Source organism: Pseudophryne corroboree, chromosome 7 (assembly GCF_028390025.1).
Source record: "Pseudophryne corroboree isolate aPseCor3 chromosome 7, aPseCor3.hap2, whole genome shotgun sequence".
Classification (NCBI taxonomy): Eukaryota; Metazoa; Chordata; class Amphibia; order Anura; family Myobatrachidae; genus Pseudophryne; species Pseudophryne corroboree.
In genome coordinates this window covers 443,483,076-443,505,503 of record NC_086450.1, presented here as the reverse complement: position 1 = coordinate 443,505,503, position 22,428 = coordinate 443,483,076, and the positions used below count along the sequence as shown (strand labels likewise).

Below are 22,428 nucleotides of genomic sequence, written 5' to 3'. Positions count from 1 at the left end.
CAGTACTAAACGTGGTGATTGCATGTTAAAGATCCCGTGTACCATGCCCTTCTGTGTCACAGGTTTCTTTGCAGGGTAGACAAGCCATGTTACACGTGTAGGTGACTGGACCACACATCACAAGGGGAGGACAGACTATGGGGGAATGCTATTCACCCACTACATCCTGCAGGGCAACGTCTGCCGAGGCCAAAGCATTTACCCTACAGAATCATGGTGAAGGTGAAACAACAGGACCAGACGGCGGTCTTGCGGTCATGTTTAGCCGTAGCACCCCTCCTAAGCGGCATGAGTCTGCCCACTTTTGTTCCGTCTGAGGGCACCTGATGGTTGAAGACGGATACTAGGAAGGCGCGAGTACTGACGCGGAGGGAAAATAGATCTTACAGTAATTGCTGTAATAGGAATTGCATTTGTTAGTGCTGAAACAGGAGAGACCTATTGGAGCGTCGAGTGTGAACTTTCCCCTGGTTACAATAAAACAATATAAGCTGCACACAGTCGCACAGGGCAATGTCACAATGGTAACCTGGCCATCCTGCCATGACCTGCAGTAACCTCCCTGCCCGGTGCCGCCCTCTCACCTCTGTCCTGGGTAACCCTCTGAATACTTGTTGTTCATGCACGAGCCCAGAGCCTGCAATACAGCACAGCTGGCAAAGTTCTCAGACGCGATCAGTTCCAGCCCGTACCGCTGCCTGTGTTTCTCCTTCCGGATAATGTCGTACACCTGGTGAGAAAACACGCGGTTACACGGAGAAATGAACACGCCACGGATATAGAGTTCATGGCAAATGCATACTTCAGTGAAGCTGGTAACACAATATAAATCACATATCCCAAGGTACATACAATGACACAATAAAAAATAGGATTTTGGTACTTACCAGGTAAATCCTTTTCTTTGAATCCATAGGGGGCACTGGAGTACTCTTGGGATATGGACGGCGTAGCAGAAACAAAGGCACTGAATATTTAAATTTAGAACTCTCCACCCCTCCATATCCCAGAGTACCTCAGTGTACGACCTCTGTTTTTACTGAGCGAACTACTATAGAGAGGTTGACAATGGAGAATTCCTATAACATAACGGACAACAACAAAGTTGACCCATAACGTTACTGTCAACTAAACAGTTGACACCATAACCGATAGACCTTTATAATTTGAACCAATCGGTGAAAATGTGTTACCATAAGCTCCTCTGAGCTTAATACAAACCAGGTAAAATGTGTTACCCTAAGCTCCTCTGAGCTTAAAACAACCCAGGTAAAACTGCTCTGGGTGGGCGTCCAGTGCCCCCTATGGATTCAAAGAAAAGGATTTACCTGGTAAGTACCAAAATCCTATTTTCTTTTTCATCCACTAGGGGTCACTGGGAGTACTCTTGGGACGTACCAAAGCTTCCCCCGTGGGCGGGAGAGCTGTTTGACACCTGTAACACTAGGCGGCCAAAGCTAGATGCCGATGCCGCAACCGTTTAATAACGTGTAAACGCGCACAAACGTGTGCACTGAAGGCTATGTAGCCGCGTCGTAGACGCTCCACGACCAGCTGGTCCTGACATTCCCACAGAACCTGTGGAATGAGCTATTACTGACGTAGGCGACTGTAACTTAGCCTTAAAGTAAGCCTGACTTGTAGTCATTTTTATCCAACTGGATAATGTCTGCTGAGAAACTGGCTAACCCCAGTTGGCAGCATCATAGAGAACAAACAACGTATCCGTATTACGAACTGTAGACGTTCGGGACATATAGACGCGTAATGCGTGTACCACATTCAGAATTCTAGAATGTGCTGTTAACACAGGAACCACTATTGTTTTATTGATGTGAAGAATAAGAAATCGGAATTCGTCCGAAGTTCTGCTTTGTCATGAGAAAACTCAAATACGGTGGCTTGGAATACAAGGCACCCAAATATGAAAACAAAACACTTGCCGAAGCTAAGGCTAGAAGAAAACGTTTTCCAAGTGAGAAACTTAATCCCCATTTGTTGTAAGGGTTCAAAATATGAAAACTGTAAGAAATCTGAACCCAGCCTCAAGTCGCATGGCGCTGTAGGTGGGATAAATGGAGGCTGTATTTGATGACACCTTGTAGAAAAGGTGTGTACCGACGCAATAGAGTCAAACGTCTTTGAAAATAACTTGACCACACAGATACCTGCACCCTCAGTGCAGATAAACGCAGTTCTCCATCCCACCCAGTCTGTAAAATAACAGAATACGGGTAACTTGAAAGATGATGTCGGAAACTTCCGAGCTTCACACCCACCTATATAGGCACACCAAATTTTGTAATAATGAGCTGCCGTAAGCGGCTTCCTAGCTCGTAACATGGTCGGTATAACCGATACTGTAATGCCCTATTTCTTTTCTTAAGAGGGCGGTCTGAACCCCCACCCCGTCAACCGCAGCACATAGGTAAATAGGGGTAAAAGAACGGTCCCTGTTGTAACAGGTTGGACGTATTATGAGCGGGCCAAGATCGTGTGCAAGTATTCCTTGGAGATTCGAGAAGCAAGCTCTCCGAAACCCATGAGATATCACTAGTATGACTGTGACGAACTGTCTTATGATCCGTTTTAGCAACGGAGAGAGCAGCGGAAAATGGTGGAGCCAGATACACGAGGCTGTATGACCACACGAATGTGAGAACCTCCACCGCCACTGCCCTTGTGATCTGTCGTTCTGTACACATACAGAGCGTTTGTAATTGTGGCGAGATGCCCTCATGTATACCTGAGGGTAACCCCACCTGTGGATTCACATATGAAACACCTCTGGATTTAATGCCCAGTTTTCAGGATATAAATCCCGACGGGTGAGATCATCTGTCTAACAGATGTCCACTCACGGAATGAACCCCGTCGACAACATCACATAATGGTGTTCTGGGCAATTGAGGATTAGAGCTACCTGCCGCATTGCCATGCGGCTTCTTGGTCCTCCCTGGTTGTTGTGTATGCAACTCCCGTTGCGTTGTCTGACTGCACTTGGTCAGACTGAAAGCGAAGCATGTAGTGCATTGTAAATTGCACGGAGTTCCAGGACATTTATCGACAGCAATTTGTCGTGATCCGCTTTAGAACCCCTGTCGCTGATCTTTTTTAACTACAACTCCTGAACCTCTGAGACTCTCGTCCAGAGTATATACACCCTCGCCCCCCTGTGGGAAACGCGAGTGAAGCCCGGCGAACTAAAGCGCTTTGAAAACACATCATTATTCCTAACAGGCGAATACACCAATGTACCGCTAGTGTGCGTGGCTTTTGCACTAATTACTAGATGGTATATTTGTTCTTGCTGGTGTAGTAGGTAAATGTCTGTGATTTACCGTATTTATAATCTCACCTAGGAATTGACGTCGTTCAGACGGAATTAGATGCGATTGTTTTTGAACTTGACCTGCCACTGTAGTATACATTAGTAGCGCAAGTAAGAGGAACTCTGTTGAGACAGAGTTCTTATGAGCAGATCGTCTAAGTATGGAACGATTGTCACTGGCAGGCTCCGAGATGAGCTATCCTCACCAACATCACTTTGGTAAATACCCGAGGCGTTGACAAGAAGCCAAATGGTAGAACCTGAAATGGTTAATGGTTGTGGCGTTTTGCAAACGCTAGAACCTGTGATGCGGTGACCAAACCGGAATGGGTAAATACGCATTGTGAAGATCAAGTGCAATTATGCAATTTTGTGGCTCCAAATATGCAAATACTAACCGCAGAAAATCCATTTTCAAACTGCAGTAAGTGACTTGCTGATTGAGACTGCGACGGAGCTGTCTGGTTTTGTTACCCCAAACAGAGGGGAATAAGTAACCCTGACTCTGTTGGTGTACTATGCCTGGAAATAAAAACAGCTGAAACCAGCAGAGACTAAATGGCAACCTGCCAAAACGTTCGACAGAGGCAGTCTTGTCCTTTAATCTGTAAATAGCGGAGACATCCATGAGTTGATGTCTGGAAACCCCGCAAATGTAACGTGTAAAGACGCGCTTCCACAATTGGAAAAGGTCGTCAAGCCACTGGCTTGTTGACTGTAGCGTCCTGTCGTTACAAGGCTTGACTGTTTTTGTACCACAGCCTTGAAAAGACTGAAGTCGAAAGGGATTAAACGCCGGCACAAGTATTTCCGTTTTGATACTGGATGCGGTAATGGCTGAATATCAAATTTAGGACCAAACAAGCTCTGGCCTTGTCGTGCTGAAACTAGCGACGATGAAAAGTGAGAATCAAAGTAACCGGCGTTAGCAGAAGCTTTACAGATATACTCTGCAGCTTCTCATTAACAGTGATCGTCATTGTTTCCAGACATAGAGTCTAGTGACCCAAATGTATTCTGGGTCTTTATAATGTTTGACACAGACGAATTCACCAATGGCGGATCGCGTCATTTAGATGTGGAAACGATTAAATAGTGGTTAGAGTCTACTCAGTCTCTGTAAAAATGGAGACATTGACTCACTGGGTTTTAGCAATGCATGGTTGTCAAAAACCCCGCACTATCTGAGTGCTGGTCTAATGTACCCTTCTCACTCGTAGTTATCGCTGTGAGATTTGACATAGAATCGTCCGAGTGCATTAAATTATAAGACCAGTTAAATAAACACCCTGGTACCCAAAGGGAAATTGGCCCTTTGGAAAGACTGTCCTTCGTTAGAGCTGGCGGAGTAACTTCCGAGATTCAGATGTTACCGCTCCTGTCGAGCGGAGTTTAATTTGAATTGCCAATGCTTAACATAGGATCTTTAAAATTATTTTAAGTCTGCGCTGGAGCCTTACTCCCTATGCAGACAGACACCACAATAGGCAACGGACAGACACTTGCACGACTTAGTGAAGTTATTATGTGTCATATATATATATTTATTGCTGAAAAGCATATCTTTATGCTGAAAAGCAGTTCACTTGGGCAGCTTATGTGAAACCCGAACCAAATTCCCACTAACACCCCTGCGCCTCTGGTGGCTTAGAGATGTAGGGCCGGAATGTTCCAGAATTACAAACTGTAAAACAACAGGAAACATGGTTAAAATGGCCCCTTTGCCATGCTGACCCTGATAATCACAGAACAAGTTACAATTGTTTCAGTGTTAATATAGCCTATTATACAGTGATAATCACAGGCAGGGTACAACACATGCTCTATGAATAAATATATATATATATATAGGCTCAATAGCCTATGATAATTACAGACATTAATATAGGCTCAATAGCCTATTATACAGCATTAATATAGGCTCAATAGCCTATTATTTAGTGATAATCACAAACATTAATATAGGCTCAATAGCCTATTATACAGTGATAATCACAGACAGTAATATAGGCTCAATAGCCTATTATACAGTGATAATCACAGACATTAATATAGGCTCAATAGCCTATTATACAGTGATAATCACAGACATTAATATAGGCTCAATAGCCTATTATACAGTGATAATCACAGACATTAATATAGGCTCAATAGCCTATTATACAGTGATAATCACAGACATTAATATAGGCTCAATAGCCTATTATTTAGTGATAATCACAAACATTAATATAGGCTCAATAGCTTATCACAGGACAGGTTACAATACATGTCTGCATTATTTATAGTGATAATGAATACCTGTCCCATATATATAGCTGCATATACATAAACTGTGGCTGCTGTTCATATAGGTATTTCTTTATCATCCACTAGGGGTCACTGGAGTACTCTTGGGATATGGACGGGCGTAGCCGAACAAGGGCACTGAATATTTAAATTTAGGACCCTCCCCCCCCTCCATATCCCCGAGTACCTCAGTGTACGACCTCAGTGTTTTTTCGGTGCTCACAGCACGAACAAGGCTTGTGGTATATCCACACTTGGATTTTTATTTTTAAATTTTTATTTTTAATTTTTATTTTTACACTTAGCACATCCCTTCCCAGTTTCTGGAAAAACATGGGTCCGGGATAGTGCCGCTGCACGGGCAGCGAATGGCGTGTCGGTCCTCACAAAGAGCACCCTCACAGCCACAGGCGCTACAAGGCAGCGCATGGCGTGTCGGTCCTCACAAAGAGCACCCTCACAGCCACAGGCAGACTGTCTCCTACTGCAACTGGACGGAGATTACAAGCCCCGTCACAGCCAGGAGGAGAGCTGAAAACTGGACGGTGCTTACAGTAAGAAGCCCCGTCACAGCCAGGATGGAAGCCCCGTCACAATCTGGACGGAGCTTACAGAAGTGCGACACTACAAGGTATGGTGGGGGGGTCAGGGCGGTCAGCTCACGCTGCCGCCCTGCTGTGTGGGTAAAGCCTTTATTTTTACCGCCGCTTTGCCCGCCGCTTACAGAGGACCCCGCTGAACGAGAGAGCGGCCGCACGTCACTCACAGACGCCGGCCGCTCTCCCAGCCACTGTACCAGTACTCTGCCACTGTAACCGAGCGGCCGCACGTCACTCAGACGCCGGCCGCTCTCCCAGCACGGTAACCGAGCGGCCGCACGTCACTCAGACGCCGGCCGCTCTCCCAGCACGGTAACCGAGCGGCCGCACGTCACTCAGACGCCGGCCGCTCTCCCAGCCACTGTACGCGAGCGCCGCCCAAGCAGCCACTCTGCGTACCCGGGTCTAAAGCTCCGAGCGGCCGTACGTCACTAAAGACGCCGGCCGCTCTTCCAGCGCTGCACCCGGCCACTGCTGTATGAGGCGCCGCCCGTTCCTAGGGCTCCCCGGCGCAATATAGCAGCGCTCCCCGGGTTTCCCCAAGCTCCCTGCACTCGCTTCCGGCGCTGCACAGGGAGAAGCTACATCACAAGCAGCGCGGCTGCGGGGGGGTGACGGTGAGTAAAGCCCATAGCAGCAGCAAAGGCTGCATGGGTTAAGGGCTGCTTAGGAATAAGATATGTTGGAAATAATACAATTCACTGCAGGCAGTGTTGAGAAAAGCCCATAGCAGCAGAAGGCTGCATGGGGTAAGAGACTGCTTAGTGTTTAAACAGTTAATGAAAATAACTGGAAGGCTAACTAAAGCATAAGGCTGCATAATGTATTGTAAACTGCACGGAGTTTACTGTATAATAGACCTGTAACTGTAGAATAGGCTATTAAGCCTATATTTAATGTATAATAGGCTATTAAGCCTATATATTAACGCTGCAGCAGGTAACCTGTCCTGTGATTTTCAGTGGCATGGCATGACGGTCATTTTAATCATGCTGTTCTTCCAGGTTATAATTCCAGAACATTCCGCCCATACACCTATACTCCACAAGGAGGCGCAGGGGTGTTAGTAGGAGTTTTTGGTTCAGGTTTCACATAAGTTAGCCATGTAATCTGTATTTCTAATTAATTCTAGAACATTCCTGCCCTACATCTCTCAGCCACCAGAGGCGCAGGGAAGTTAGTAGGAAGTTGGTTCGGGTTTCATATGCCCATGTGAACTGCTTTTCACATAAAAGAAAATATTTTGATTTCTCTTCATATCGAATAAATCTTTCGTTTTTTGCTAAAGATTTCCGTAGAGAGAAACAAGCTTGAGTTTCATATGAATATGCTGTTCAGCAATAACATATATATATATATGACACATAATAACTTCATTAAGTCGTGCAAGTGTCTGTCTATTGCCTATTATTTTATAGTGTCTGTCTACATAGCGAGTAAGGCTATAGTGCAGACTAAAAATAATTTTAAAAATCCTATGTTAACATTGGCAATTCAAATTAAAAGAGCGGTAACATCGGAGTCTCGGAATGACTCCGCCAGCCCTAACAAAAGACAGTCTTCCAAAGGGCCAATTTCCCTTTGGGTACCAGAGTGTTTATTTCACTCGATTCTATGTCAAATTATAACTACGAGTGAGAAGGGTACATTAGACCAGCACTCAGATAGTGCGGGGGGGGGGTTGTTAACAACCATACATAATCGTTTCCAAAAGGACGCGATCCGCCATTGCTAGATGATTTTCTGTCAAAAACCCAGGATACATTTGGGTCACTAGAATCTATGTATCAAACAATGACGATCACTGGTAAAAGAAGCTGCAGAGTATATCTGTAAAGCTTCTGCTAACGCCGGTTATTTTCATTGTCGCTAGTTAAGCGCGACAAGGCCAGAGCTTGGTTGCTCATAAATTTGATATACTTGTAACGGTATTTTATCCCTTTATGATATTCAGCCATTACCGCATACAGTATATTTGTAACGGCGTTTTATCCCTTTATAAGGAACAGTCACGCCTTGTAACGACAGGACGTCACAGTCAGCAAGCCAGTGGTTTGATGACTTCTTTTACAATTGTGGAAGCGCGTCTTTACATGTTACATTTGCGAGGTTTCAGGACTTCAACTCATACAGGTCTCAGCTATTTACAGCTTAAAGGACAAAACTGCCTCTGTCGAACGGTTGGCAGGTTGTCATTTAGTCTTTGCTGGTTTATAAACCAGGCAGTAGTACGCCAACAGAGTCAGAGTTACTTATTCCCCTCTGTTTGAGCAAAACCAAACAGCTCCGTTGCAATATCAATCAGCAAGTCATTTACTACAGTTAGAAAATGGATTTTCTGCGGTTAGTATTTGCTTATTGGAGCCACACAATTGCATAATTGCATTTGAATGCGTATTTACCCAGTCCGGTTTGTTCTTCACAGGTTCTAGCGGTTGCAAATCGCCACAACCATTAACCATTTCATGTCTACCGTTGCTTATCGCTTTGGGTATTTACCAAAGTGAGGTTGGGATGATAGCTCATCTCACATAAGAACTCTGTCTCAACAAAGTTCCTTTAACTTGCGCTACTAAGGTATACTGCGGTAGCAGATCAAGTTCGAAAACAATCACATCTAATTCCGTCTAAACGATGTCAATGCCTAGGTAAGATGATAAATACGGTAAATCAAAGACTTTTACCTACTACACCAGCAATAACAAATGTACGTCTAGTAATTAGTGCAAAACACGCACACTAGCGGTACATTGGTGTATTCACCTATTAAGAATAAAGATGTGTTTTCAATTTAGTTCGCCACCCTTCACTCGCGTTTCCCACAGAGGGAAAAGGGTGCATATACTCTGGACGACAGTCGCAGAGGGTCAGGATTTGTAGTTAAAATCAGCAACAAAGGTTCTAAAACACGACAGATTGCTGTCGATAAAGGTCCTAGAACTCTGTGCATTTTACAATGCAATACATGATTCGCTTCAGTCTGACCAGGTATATACTCTGGTTTCTCTTCAGAACGAATAAATCTTTCGCCTTTTACTAAAGATTTCTGTGGAGAGGAACAACCATGAGTTTCAGGTAAATGTTTGATGCCTGTCTCACGCTGGCCTTAAGCAGTCAAACAAGGCAACGGCAGTTGCATACACAACAACCAGTGAGAACCAAGAAGCCGCATGGTAATGCGGCATGTGACTCAAATCCTCAATGGCTTAGAACACCATTATGTGAAAATGTCAAGAGATCATTACGTGAGTGGACATCTGTTAGACAGAGGATCTCACCCGTCAGGATTTGGATCCTGAAAACTGGACATTAAATCCAGAGGTGTTTCATATGTGAGTCCACAGAAGGGGGTTACCCTCAAGTATACATGATGGCATCTCGCCACAATTACAAAAGCTCAGTATGTGTACAAAACAGATCACAAGGGCAGTGGCGGTGGAGTCTCTCACATTCATGTGGTCATTCAGCATCGTGTATCTGGCTCCACCAGTTTCCGCTGCTCTCTCCGTTGTCAAAACGGCTCATAAGACAGTTTGTCACAGTCATACTGGTGGTAGCTCATGGGTTTCGGAGAAGTTGCTTCTCGAATGTTCAAGGAATACTTGCACACGATCTTGGCCCGCTCATAATACGTCCAACCTGTTACATCAGGGAACGTTAGTTTACCCATAGTTACCTATGTACCTATTATCTATGTACCGCAGCTGCGGTTGACGGGGTGAGGGTGCAGACCGCCCTCTTAAGAAATTGAGCATTACAGTATCGGTTATACTAACCATGTTACGAAATAGTAAGCCGTTTAAGGCAGCTCATTTTTACAAAATTTCGTGTGCTTACATAGGTTGTAAACCTCGGAAGTTTCCAACATCATCCTTCAAGTAACCCGTATTCTGTTAAACGGGGTGGGATGGAAAACTGCGTTGATCTGCACGAAGAGTGCAGGTATCTGTGTGGTAAACTTATTTTCAAAGACGTTTGCCTCTATTGGCGTCTGTACACATCTTTCTACAAGGTGTCATCAAAGTTCACACTCTATTTATCCCACCTACAGCGCCAGGCGACTTGAAGTTGGGTTCAGATTTCTTACAGTTTTCATATTTTGAACCCTTTCAACAAATGGGAATTAAGTTTCTCACTTTGGAAAACAATTTTCTTATAGCCTTGGCTTCGGCAAGGGTTTTGTTTTCATATTTGGGTGCCTTGTATTCCAAGCCACCGTATTTGAGTTTTCTCATGACAAAGCAGATCTTCGGACGAATCACGCTTTCGTATTCTTCACATCAATATACCAATAGGGGTTCCTGTGTGGACAGCACATTCTAGAATTCTGAATGTGGTACACGCATTACGCGTTTATATATGTCCCGAACGTCAACAGTACGTGATATGAATACGTTGTTTGTTCTCTATGATACTGCCAACTGGGGTTAGCCAGTTTCTTAGCAGACATTATCCAGTTGGGTAATAATAATGACTACAAGTCAGGTTTACTTTAAGGCTAAGTTACAATCGCCTACGTCAGTAATAGCTCATCCCACAGGTTCTGTGGGAATGTCAGACCCAGTGGGTCGTGGAGTGTCTAAAACGCGGCTATATAGCCTTCATGTGCACCATGTTGGTGCACGTTTACACGTTATAAATGGTGGCGCCATCAGCATCTAGCTTTGGGCTGCCTACTGTTACAAGTATCAAACAGCTCTCCCGCCCACGAGGGAAGCTTTGGTACGTCCCAAGAGTACTCCAGTGACCCCTAGTGGATGATAAAGAAAATAGGATTTTGGTACTTACCAGGTAAATCCTTTTCTTTGAATCCATAGGGGGCACTGGACGCCCACCCAGAGCAGTTTTACCTGGGTTGTTTTAAGCTCAAGGGAGCTTAGGGTAACAAGTTTTACTTCATTGATATTAAGCTCAGAGGAGCTTATGGTAACACATTTTCACCGATTGGTTCAAATTATAAAGTTCTATCGGTTATGGTGTCAACTGTTTAGTTGACAGTAAGGTTATGGGTCAACATTGTGTTGTCCGTTATGTTATAGGTATTCTCCATTGTCAACCTCTCTATATCGTTCCTGTTCGCTCAGTAAAAAACACTGAGGTCGTACACTGAGGTACTCGGGGATATGGAGGGGGGGGAGGGTCCTAAATTTAAATATTCAGTGCCCTTGTTCGGCTACGCCCGTCCATATCCCAAGAGTACTCCAGTGCCCCCTATGGATTCAAAGAAAAGGATTTACCTGGTAAGTACCAAAATCCTATTTTTACATACCCTTGCCGCTGTGATCCGACAGATTCCACCGCCCCCCTTCCCCCCTGTAACGCTGTGTCTCCGCGGGAAGCCCGGGAAGACTTGTAGGGAGGCCTTCTTGCAGCCTCTTAGCGCTGGCACTGATCTGCGGGTGGATGTGCTGGGCGGCCGGATGGAGCGGCGGCCCGGTTATCACCCTTTTAGTGCTGAGAACTGAGGGAGCGTCTGCGGCCGTATGGCGCTGGGCGGCCGGACGGAGCGGCTGGGACGGGCGGACGTAGCGCTGCTGTATGGAGCGAATGGGCTGGCAGACGTAGCGGCTGGGCGCTGTGGTGGGCGGATGAGCGGCGGAAGCGGCATATCAAAACCTACATAGCGGGGCGGCAGCCTGCGCTGACCGCCCCGTTCCCCAGCCTACCTTGCTCTTGTATCTCTGATCATGGCTGCGACGGGGCTTCTTATGTGTAAGCTCCGTCCAGCTCTCCAGTCATGGCTGCGACGGGGCTTCTATGTGTAAGCTCCGTCCAGCTCTCCAGTCATGGCTGCGATGGGGCTTCTATGTGTAAGCTCCGTCCAGCTGTTGCAGACAGTGGGCTGCCTGTGGCTGTGAGGGTGCTCTTTATGAGGACCGACACGCCATGCGCTGCCCGTGCAGCGGCACTATCCCGGACCCATGTTTTTCTTGAAACTGGGAAGGGATGTGCTATTGAAAAAAAATAATTAAAAAATAAAAAGTAAAAATGAAAAATTAATAAAATCTTCCACAAAGTGTGGGAACTCCCACAAGCCGATGTTAGTGCTTTGAGCACAGAAAAAACACTGAGGTCGTACACTGAGGTACTCTGGGATATGGAGGGGTGGAGAGTTCTAAATTTAAATATTCAGTGCCTTTGTTTCTGCTACGCCGTCCATATCCCAAGAGTACTCCAGTGACCCCTAGTGGATGAAAAAGAAAGTGATTAGCTCTGTGGTAAGAGTGGAGCGTACCACTATGGGTGGGCGCAGGGCCGATATTAACGCAAATGTTTCTGAACTGCGCATGTGTCTATTCTGCCAAGAGTCACCCAGCTCCTGCGTCGTACAATGTCGCAGGACCAATCAAGACGCACTGTCTCAGAAATGTATTGGGCATTCCCGGGAGTTGGCTATTCAGACACAAGGAGATACGCTGCGTGTTATGGGAGTGTCCTAGGAACGTCGCTGAACTGACTGCAATCTCAGGCGCTCAAATCGCTGTCATTGGAAGCTGTACTGCGATGGAGAATCTGCGTCTAGCAGGACGGGGGCGAGTTTCGATGGTAAAGACGCTCCAAGTAGGTGTCAGTCGTCACACATTCATACGCAAGGGAAGGGCATAAAGCGGCATTTGCATAACGTCGCACACGTGACTGTGGCAAAAGGCGCACACTCAGACGCCATTGTGTCCAATTTAGCCGTTAAACCTTAAAGCTGATCTTACACCACTACACTCAAGATATCTATAGATATGCAAGAAAGCGATCATTTGACTATTTTTAGTGAGATCAGATTTAGGGGTCAGATTCAGCAGTATGTGCACCTGGGTAACAGGTGAATTGGCTTCATAATAGCAAAAAAAAAAATAAGATTTTACTTACCGGGAAATCTATTTCTCGTAGTCCGTAGTGGATGCTGGGGACTCCGTAAGGACCATGGGGATAGACGGGCTCCGCAGGAGACATGGGCACTTTAAGAAAGAATTTAGGTTCTGGTGTGCTCTGGCTCCTCCCTCTATGCCCCTCCTCCAGACCTCAGTTAGAGAAACTGTGCCCAGAAGAGCTGACAGTACAAGGAACGGATTTTGGTAATCCAGGGCAAGATTCATACCAGTCACACCAATCACACCGTATAACATGTGATAACAACCAGTTAACAGTATGACAAATAACAGAGCATCAGGTCCAACCCCGATGCAACCATAACTTAACCCTTATTGAAGCAATAACTATATACAAGTATTGCAGAAGAAGTCCGCACTTGGGACGGGCGCCCAGCATCCACTACGGACTACGAGAAATAGATTTACCGGTCGTCCTAGTGGATGCTGGGGACTCCGTAAGGACCATGGGGATTATACCAAAGCTCCCAAACGGGCGGGAGAGTGCGGATGACTCTGCAGCACCGAATGAGCAAACACAAGGTCCTCCTCAGCCAGGGTATCAAACTTGTAGAACTTTGCAAAAGTGTTTGAACCTGACCAAGTAGCCGCTCGGCAAAGCTGTAATGCCGAGACCCCTCGGGCAGCCGCCCAAGAAGAGCCCACCTTCCTAGTGGAATGGGCCTTAACTGATTTTGGCAGCGGCAATCCAGCCGCAGAATGAGCCTGCTGAATCGTGTTACAGATCCAGCGAGCAATAGTTTGCTTTGAAGCAGGAGCACCCAGCTTGTTGGAAGCATACAGGATAAACAAAGACTCTGTTTTCCTGACCCTAGCCGTTCTGGCTACATAAACCTTCAAAGCCCTGACCACATCAAGTAACTCGGAATCCTCCAAGTCCGTAGTAGCCACAGGCACCACAATAGGTTTGTTTATATAAAAGGATGAAACCACTTTTGGCAGAAATTGTGGACGGGTCCGCAATTCTGCTCTATCCGCATGGAAAACCAGATAGGGGCCTTTAAGTGACAAAGCCGCCAACTCTGACACACGCCTAGCCGAAGCCAAGGCTAATAGCATGACCACCTTCCACGTGAGATATTTCAACTCCACCGTTTTGAGTGGTTCAAACCAGTGGGATTTCAGGAAACTCAACACCACGTTAAGATCCCAAGGTGCCACTGGAGGCACAAAAGGGGGCTGAATATGCAGCACTCCCTTTACAAACGTCTGAACTTCAGGTAGAGAAGCCAACTCCTTTTGAAAGAAAATGGATAGGGCCGAAATCTGGTCCTTAATGGAACCCAATTTTAGGCCCAAATTCACTCCGGACTGTAGGAAGTGAAGGAAACGGCCCAGCTGGAATTCCTCCGTAGGAGCATTCCTGGCCTCACACCAAGCAACATATTTTCGCCATATACGGTGATAATGTTGAGCTGTCACGTCCTTCCTAGCCTTTATCAGCGTAGGAATGACCTCATCCGGAATGCCTCTCTGCTAGGATCCGGCGTTCAACCGTCATACGCAGCCGCGGTAAGTCTTGGAACAGACCGGGCCCCTGTTGCAACAAGTCCTGTCTTAAAGGAAGAGGCCACGGGTCCTCTGTGAGCATTTCTTGCAGATCTTGATACCTAGTCCTTCGTGGCCAATCTGGAACAATGAGTATTGTTATCACTCCTCTTTCTTATTATCCTCAGCACCTTGGGTATGAGAGGAAGAAGAGGAAACACAGACCGTCTGGAACACCCACGGTGTCACCAGGGCGTCTACAGCTATCGCCTGAGGGTCTCTTGACCTGGCGCAATACCTCTGTAGTTTTTTGTTGAGGCGGGATGCCATCATGTCCACCTGTTGCAGTTCCCACCGACTTGTAATCTGTTCGAAGACTTCCTGATGAAGTCCCCACTCTCCCGGGTGGAGGTCGTGTCTGCTGAGGAAGTCTGCTTCCCAGTTGTCCACTCCCGGGATGAACACTGCTGACAGTGCGCTTACGCGATTCTCCGCCCAGCGAAGAATTCTGGTGGCTTCCGCCATCGCCACTCTGCTCCTTGTGCCGCCTTGGCGGTTTACATGAGCCACTGCGGTGATGTTGTCTGACTGAATCAGAACCGGTTGGTCGCGAAGCAGGGTCTCCGCTTGACGTAGGGCGTTGTATATGGCCCTTAATTCCAGGATGTGGATGTGAAGGCAAGTCTCTTGACTTGACCACAGACCTTGGAAATTTCTTCCCTGTGTGACTGCACCCCAACTTCGGAGGCTTGCGTCCGTGGTCACCAGGACCCAGTCCTGAATGCCGAATCTGCGGCCCTCGAGAAGGTGAGCGCCCTGTAGCCACCACAGGAGTGACACCCTGGCCCTGGGGGATAGGGTGATTAACCGATGCATCTGAAGATGAGATCCGGACCACTTGTCCAGTAAGTCCCATTGAAAAGTCCTCGCATGGAACCTGCCGAAGGGAATGGCCTCGTATGATGCCACCATCTTTCCCAGGACACGAGTGCAGTGATGCACTGACACCTGTTTTGGTTTTAATAGGTTCCTGACCAGTGTCATGAGTTCCTGAGCTTTCTCTATCGGGAGATAAACCCTTTTCTGGTCTGTGTCCAGAATCCTGCCCAGGAAAGGCAAACGAGTCGTAGGAACCAACTGCGACTTTGGAATACTTAGAATCCAGCCGTGTTGCCGTAACACTTCCAGAGAAAGTGCTACGCTGATCAGCAACTGCTCTCTTGATCTCGCTTTTATGAGATCGTCCAAGTATGGGATAATTGTGACTCCTTGCTTCCGCAGGAGCACCATCATTTCCGCCATTACCTTGGTAAATATTCTCGGTGCCGTGGAGAGACCAAACGGCAACGTCTGAAATTGGTAATGACAATCCTGTACCACAAATCTGAGGTACGCCTGATGAGGTGGATAAATGGGGACATAAAAGGTATGCATCCTTTATGTCCAGAGATACTATAAAATCCCCCCCTTCCAGGCTTGCGATGACCGCTCTCAGCGATTCCATCTTGAACTTGAACCTTTTCAGGTATATGTTCAGGGATGTTAAATTCAATATGGGTCTGACCGAACCGTCCGGTTTCGGGACTACAAACATGGCCGAATAATAACCCCTTCCTTGTTGGAGGGGAACCTTGACCACCACCTGTTGAAGATACAATTTGTGAATTGCAGTTAACACTATTTCCCTCTCGTGGGGGGAAGCTGGCAGGGCCGATTTGAGGTATCGGTGAGGGGGCATCTCCTCGAATTCCAGCTTGTATCCCTGAGACACAATCTCTATTGCCCAGGGATCCAACTGGGAGTGAACCCACTTGTGGCTGAAATTTCGAAGACGTGCCCCCACCGAGCCTAGCTCCGCTTGCGGAGCCCCAGCATCATGCGGTGGATTTTGTAGAGGCCGGGGAGGACTTCTGTTCCTGGGAACTAGCTGTGTTGTGCAGCTTCTTTCCTCTGCCCCTGCCTCTGGCAAGAAAGGACGCACCTCGGACTTTGTTTTTCTGTGATCGAAAAGACTGCATTTGATAATACGGTGCTCTCTTAGGCTGTGAGGAAACATATGGCAAAAAATTTGACTTTCCAGCAGTAGCTGTGGAGACCAGGTCCGAGAGACCCTCCCCAAACAATTCCTCACCCTTGTAAGGTAAAACCTCCATATGCCTTTTTGAGTCGGCATCACCTGTCCATTGCCGAGTCCACAGGACCCTTCTGGCAGAAATTGACATAGCATTTATTCTAGAACCCAGTAGACTAATGTCTCTTTGAGCATCTCTCATATATAGGACAGCGTCTTTAATATGCCACAAGGTCAACAATATAGTATCCTTGTCTAAGGTATCAATTTCCTCAGACACGGTATCCGTCCATGCTGCTACAGCACTACACACCCAGGCCGACGCGATCGCCGGCCTCGGTAAGGTACCTGAATGTGTATAAATGGACTTCAGGGTAACCTCCTGTTTGCAATCCGCAGCATCTTTGAGGGTAGTCGTATCCTGTGACGGCAGGGCTACCTTCTTGGATAAGCGTGTTAAAGCTTTGTCCACCCTAGGGGAGGATTCCCAGCGTAACCTGTCCGTTGGCGGGAAAGGATACGCCATAACAATCCTTTTGGAAATCTGCAGTTTTTTATCTGGAGATTCCCAAGCCTTTTCACATAACTCATTTAGCTCGTGTGAGGGGGGAAAGGTTACCTCCGGTTTCTTTTCCCCATACATATGTACCCTCTTGTCAGGGACTGGGTTTTCCTCTGTGATGTGCAACACATCCTTAATTGCTATAATCATATAACGTATGGATTTAGCCAATTTTGGCTGTAACTTTGCATCATCGGAATCGACACTGGAGTCAGAATCCATGTCGGTATCTGTGTCAACAATTTGGGATAGTGGGCGCTTCTGAGACCCTGACGGCCTCTGCGACATAGGACCAGGCATGGGCTGAGACCCCGACTGTCCTGAGGCTTCAACTTTTTCTAACCTTTTATGCAAGGAATTAACATTATCATTTAAAACCTTCCACATATCCATCCAATCAGGTGTCGGCGCCGGAGACACCACATTCACTTGCTCCCGCTCTGCTTCCACATAGCCTTCCTCATCAGACATGTCGACACAAGTGTACCGACACACCACACACACAGGGAATGCCCTTTTTGAAGACCGTTCCCCCACAAGGCCCTTTGGAGAGACAGAGAGAGAGTATGCCAGCACACACCCCAGCGCTATCAACCCAGGAATAACACAGTAACTTAATGTTAACCCAGTAGCTGCTGTTTTATATTGATTTTTGCGCCTAATTATGTGCCCCCCCTCTCTTTTTACCCTCTTCTACCGTGTATCTGCAGGGGAGAAGCTGGGGAGCTTCCTCTCAGCGGAGCTGTGGAGAAAAATGGCGCTGGTGAGTGCTGAGGAAGAAGCTCCGCCCCCTCGGCGGCAGGCTTATGTCCCGATTAAATATGCAATTTTTGGCGGGGGCTCATACATATATACAGTGCCCAGCTGTATATATGTTAAACTTTTGCCAAAAGAGGTCCCAAATGCTGCCCAGGGCGCCCCCCCCCCTCCCCCCTCCCCCCTCCCCCTGCACCCTTACAGTGACCGGAGTATGCGAGGTTTGTTTGGAGCAATGGCGCACAGCTGCAGTGCTGTGCGTTACCTCAGTGAAGAACGGAGTCTTCTGCCGCCGATTTCGAAGTCTTCTTGCTTCTCATACTCACCCTGCTTCTGTCTTCCGGCTCTGCGAGGGGGACGGCGGCGCGGCTCTGGGATCGGACGGTGAGGGTGAGATCCTGCCTACGATCCCTCTGGAGCTAATGGTGTCCAGTAGCATAAGAAGCAGGACCTAGCTTCAGAGAGTAGGGCTGCTTCTCTCCCCTCAGTCCCACGATGCAAGGAGTCTGTTGCCAGCAGAGCTCCCTGAAAATAAAAAACCTAACAAAATACTTTCTCTCAGCAAACTCAGGAGAGCTCACTGAAAAGCACCAAGCTCGTCTGGGCACAGTATCAAACTGAGGTCTGGAGGCGGGGCATAGAGGGAGGAGCCAGTGCACACCAGAACCTAAATTCTTTCTTAAAGTGCCCATGTCTCCTGCGGAGCCCGTCTATCCCCATGGTCCTTACGGAGTCCCCAGCATCCACTAGGACGTTAGAGAAATAAAAAAAGATAAAGGGGGAAAAAAAAAAAAAAAACCACGATTCATAAATACAATACAAGGACAGATAGTGTTCACTATAGGGTGAACCACGGGCAGGGTATAGTATGTGAAATACAGCACTTATATGCGCACTAAAGGGGGTGTGGCCACTCAGGGAGGAGGCATGGCCTTGTGATATCCCCAATTTGTCACTCTTGGGGGCGTGCGCAGTACTTACGGACGCGTCGGGCTGCCCCCAAACTCTCCCGGCACTGCATCAGCGCATCGCATCTATTCACCGGCGGCGAGAACTAAATTGCACCTTTTCCCACTCACGGGACACTGCAGCCTGCGGGTAGGGACAGCAGGAGGCAGGCTGTTTTACCGGGGAATCACCATAAGGGCAAGGAGCATTTTATTATTTTAAAGTCGTGCAGGGTGTGGCGCCCCACTGAGACAGCATAGTGGTAAGACTAGACAGTGTAATCCGTAACTAAGTCACATATACTGTACCATGTAAAACTAAAAAAAATTTTTTTTATTACATTTAAATCAATAGACACATCTGTCGCCTTCCCTTATAAAATATGACATGGAATCCTTTTATATTGACATAGACCAAGTGCAAATACTACTGTAATAATACAATAGATATCAGCAGCAGCAATATTTCTTAACGATTAGCATAAATGGGAGGGATTTAGAGGCACTCACCAATCAAACGCCGCTGCTGATAGTTGTCAGTGCATATATACTGCACCAGAGTTTGAGTCTCCACAACGGATCTGCATATTGCTTTACTGTACTTTGGCCCTGCTTACACACCATCCCCCCCCCCCCCCCACCCTGTAATCCCCCCACTTGGAACATTCACCAAAAAGTAGATCCAGTGCACCGATAATTGAATAAGCCCCGATGGATAAAACTTTGTATTTATTGCAGGACTCCTAATTCATCCAAAACCACGTGTTTAGTTTTAAGCGACGTTAACTATTAATGTGATGATCACACAAGACACCCACCTAGCGCTGGGCTTTTACCAATTGGCATTATGAGAGTAAGAGTAGCCCTAACATGTAATTAGTATAGCACAAACGTTGGATCGTTCCCAGGATCACATTACCATGTTGCGCAAATCACCACGAGAAAATCGCCCCAATGCGCTCAGAACTCCCGCTACAGCTGCAGAGTTTGGGGGAAGTCCCTTCCTGCCAATAATTCCTGACAGGATTGCTATTCCTGCCCACTCCCACCAATTCCTCACCTCTGGATCATTTGTTTCCAGTGGCTCCAGCACCATCTGGTTATGAGTTGTCCATAGATTACTGTGTGCGCCATTCATCGTGGGGGTGTCAGCCATCTTTCCGGCTCTGTTTCCTCACTTCTGAAAGGGAAAAAACATAAAAAAATAAAAATCATAAACTAAATCAAATACACTCTGACGCTCAGAGACGTAGTCACCTGGAAGTACTGGGAAGGGTTACACCAAGCACATTTATGCTCAGGATTTTACAGACAACAGGGGGACCAAATACTGCGCATATGCGGTCTAATGACCGCACATTGGAGAATACCGAGCGCCGGGAGGAAGCAATGGCGAATGTCATCTTCAGATGGCGTTTGCTACCAGGGTCAAAAGGTAGATTTGAGAAGACCGCAACCTTCATATGTTTCTATGGGCCTGCTTTTGCAGTCGAATACAGGGAATCGCAGCAGAGTTCTGAACCTACAATTGGGGAATACTTATCCACCCAACCCAGCCCAAAATGGGTGTTTCAGAGGATATCCCGCAAATACTTGATGAATAAGCCGCTTAGTCACCGGATGGGTATTTACTTCACTCCTTTGTGGTGTGACAAATGCCTTCTCCTTTATGTAACGTGATGATTGGTTAAGCCAACTGGAAGTGTAACGTGCACCTGACAACACTCATTTCCTGCACGATTCTGACAAGAATCTCACATCACTGCCGCCGGCCCAGCCAGATTCTATGGGGTCAATTCAATTTGCCGACAGATGAATAGTGCCGGGAATTAGCTCCTGGCGCTTTTCAATAGAGCACCATGTGACACTTGATTGTCAAGAATTCTTCTCTCACCCCCGTGGGGTGGGAGCAGAAATCCGACAAAAGTGCTTGCGCACGGCCGCCGCGAGGCTCATTCTGTCGGGAATCAACATTGCGATGGGCAGTTGAGTCGCTGAATGCCTGCCCGCTCTCCCGACAAATCAACCTGTTAAGTCCGGGAGAACAGGCATTCGCCGACTTAACATGAGCAGAATTGAATAGCGACGGGAGCTAATTCCCGGCGCTATTCAACTGTCAGCAAACTGAATTGACCCCTATGAGCACTTACACCAGGTAAATGGTGCTCAACAGAACAATTTAATGTAGAATATGATATGCAGACTACAGTGTGCTATGGGCTATCTGATGGTTCTTGGACTCGCTCATGCAACTACCCTTGCCCAACAGTCTTTTAGCCTCCTGCAGCCAAAGACTTCACCTACAGCAGCTGCCTTTCCAGGACAGATTAGGTCCACCCTGTACTCAGATGCCCCCAGGTTTTATGTATAGACAAGGTGGCTATTGGAGGATGGGCAAGAGTAGGTTGCAGTACGGTGAGACGTACACTGAACCCTATCTAGATACCGCTGCACTACACGCGGACAGAGAGAAATGACCTAATGTACATAAGTGCAACAATGCACAGGTTGGAATATAATCTTAACTCAATCAATATGTATATGCTACTATGCACAAGATGTTATTTGCAACTAGACCGTATACACATGCAACAATGCACAGGATGGTATGAATAATAAATAATTTAGCAATGAGTTCCTAAAGGAGCTTGGCAGAACAAGGCAAGGTACAGATTACAAAGTTACTTAGCTGCAGGAGACCCCTGGATTCCAAGCAAGGCAGGACAAAGCAAGACAAGGTAAGGCTGGAGCTGTCTGAATGTACTTCCAGGCTAGGTCTCACATGCACAATCAGGAACTCAGGTGACAGGTAATGAACTCAGGGTTCTGGCAGGAAATTTTCTCCTCATGTGATGGTGCCTGGCACAAGGAGGCTGAGAGACCGCTGTTCATTCCACTATCAACATCTCAATCTGACTTCCTACTGCCTCCAGCACTCTCCACCATTATGGTATGACATTGCGGCGCAGACGCCAGCTTGATCGCACCCTTACATTTCTATGGTAGCAACCAGGGCTGAGCTAATTCATTGGTGATAAGGCTACTGCAATACTCATAGGCACCATATTGGAGAAAGTGAAAATGGCTGCGTCCACTGTGACCGGTACATTATAGGGACAAGGGCAGCTGGTGAGAAGACATCATCTAATCACAGCCTAACCTGCTACATAGGCTGCGCTCACACCGTGGTATCACCACTCAATCACATCCTAACCTGCTACATGGACTGCGCTCACATTGTGGTATCACCACTCAATCACATCCTAACCTGCTACATGGACTGTGCTCACATTGTGGTATCACCACTCAATCACATCCTAACCTGCTGCTGCTGCTGTGCTATCACCACCCAATCAGAGAGTAACCTGCTACATCAACAGTGCTGCCATCACTAGTTTCTAACCATCGTTAGCCATCGATGGTCTATTCCAGTACATGTACAAATCACGCCTGCAATCTTCCCACCGCTTATGTCCACCATTGGTGCTACCTCATCAACGG

At 47.0% G+C, this 22,428-nt stretch overlaps 1 protein-coding gene, 1 non-coding gene and 1 pseudogene across 3 annotated transcripts in view; 2 read left to right on the top strand and 1 right to left on the bottom strand.

Moving 5' to 3' along the window:
- Positions 1 to 22,428, bottom strand: part of SHMT1 (serine hydroxymethyltransferase 1) — an 82,299-nt gene that overhangs the window by 54,634 nt on the left and 5,237 nt on the right. For both annotated transcript variants that reach the window (XM_063934941.1, XM_063934942.1), the window contains exons 2-3: positions 19,988 to 20,107; positions 585 to 730 (exon numbers count right to left, since the gene is read on the bottom strand). In XM_063934941.1, coding sequence (XP_063791011.1) covers positions 585 to 730; positions 19,988 to 20,083 — 242 coding nt within the window. In that variant the 5' untranslated portion in view covers positions 20,084 to 20,107. The remainder of the gene's footprint in view (positions 1 to 584; positions 731 to 19,987; positions 20,108 to 22,428) is intronic.
- Positions 7,458 to 7,565, top strand: LOC134946925 (U5 spliceosomal RNA; annotated as a pseudogene).
- On the top strand, positions 9,212 to 9,326 carry LOC134946856 (U5 spliceosomal RNA). Its single transcript, XR_010182437.1, has one exon. It is a non-coding gene; the product is annotated as a U5 spliceosomal RNA (small nuclear RNA).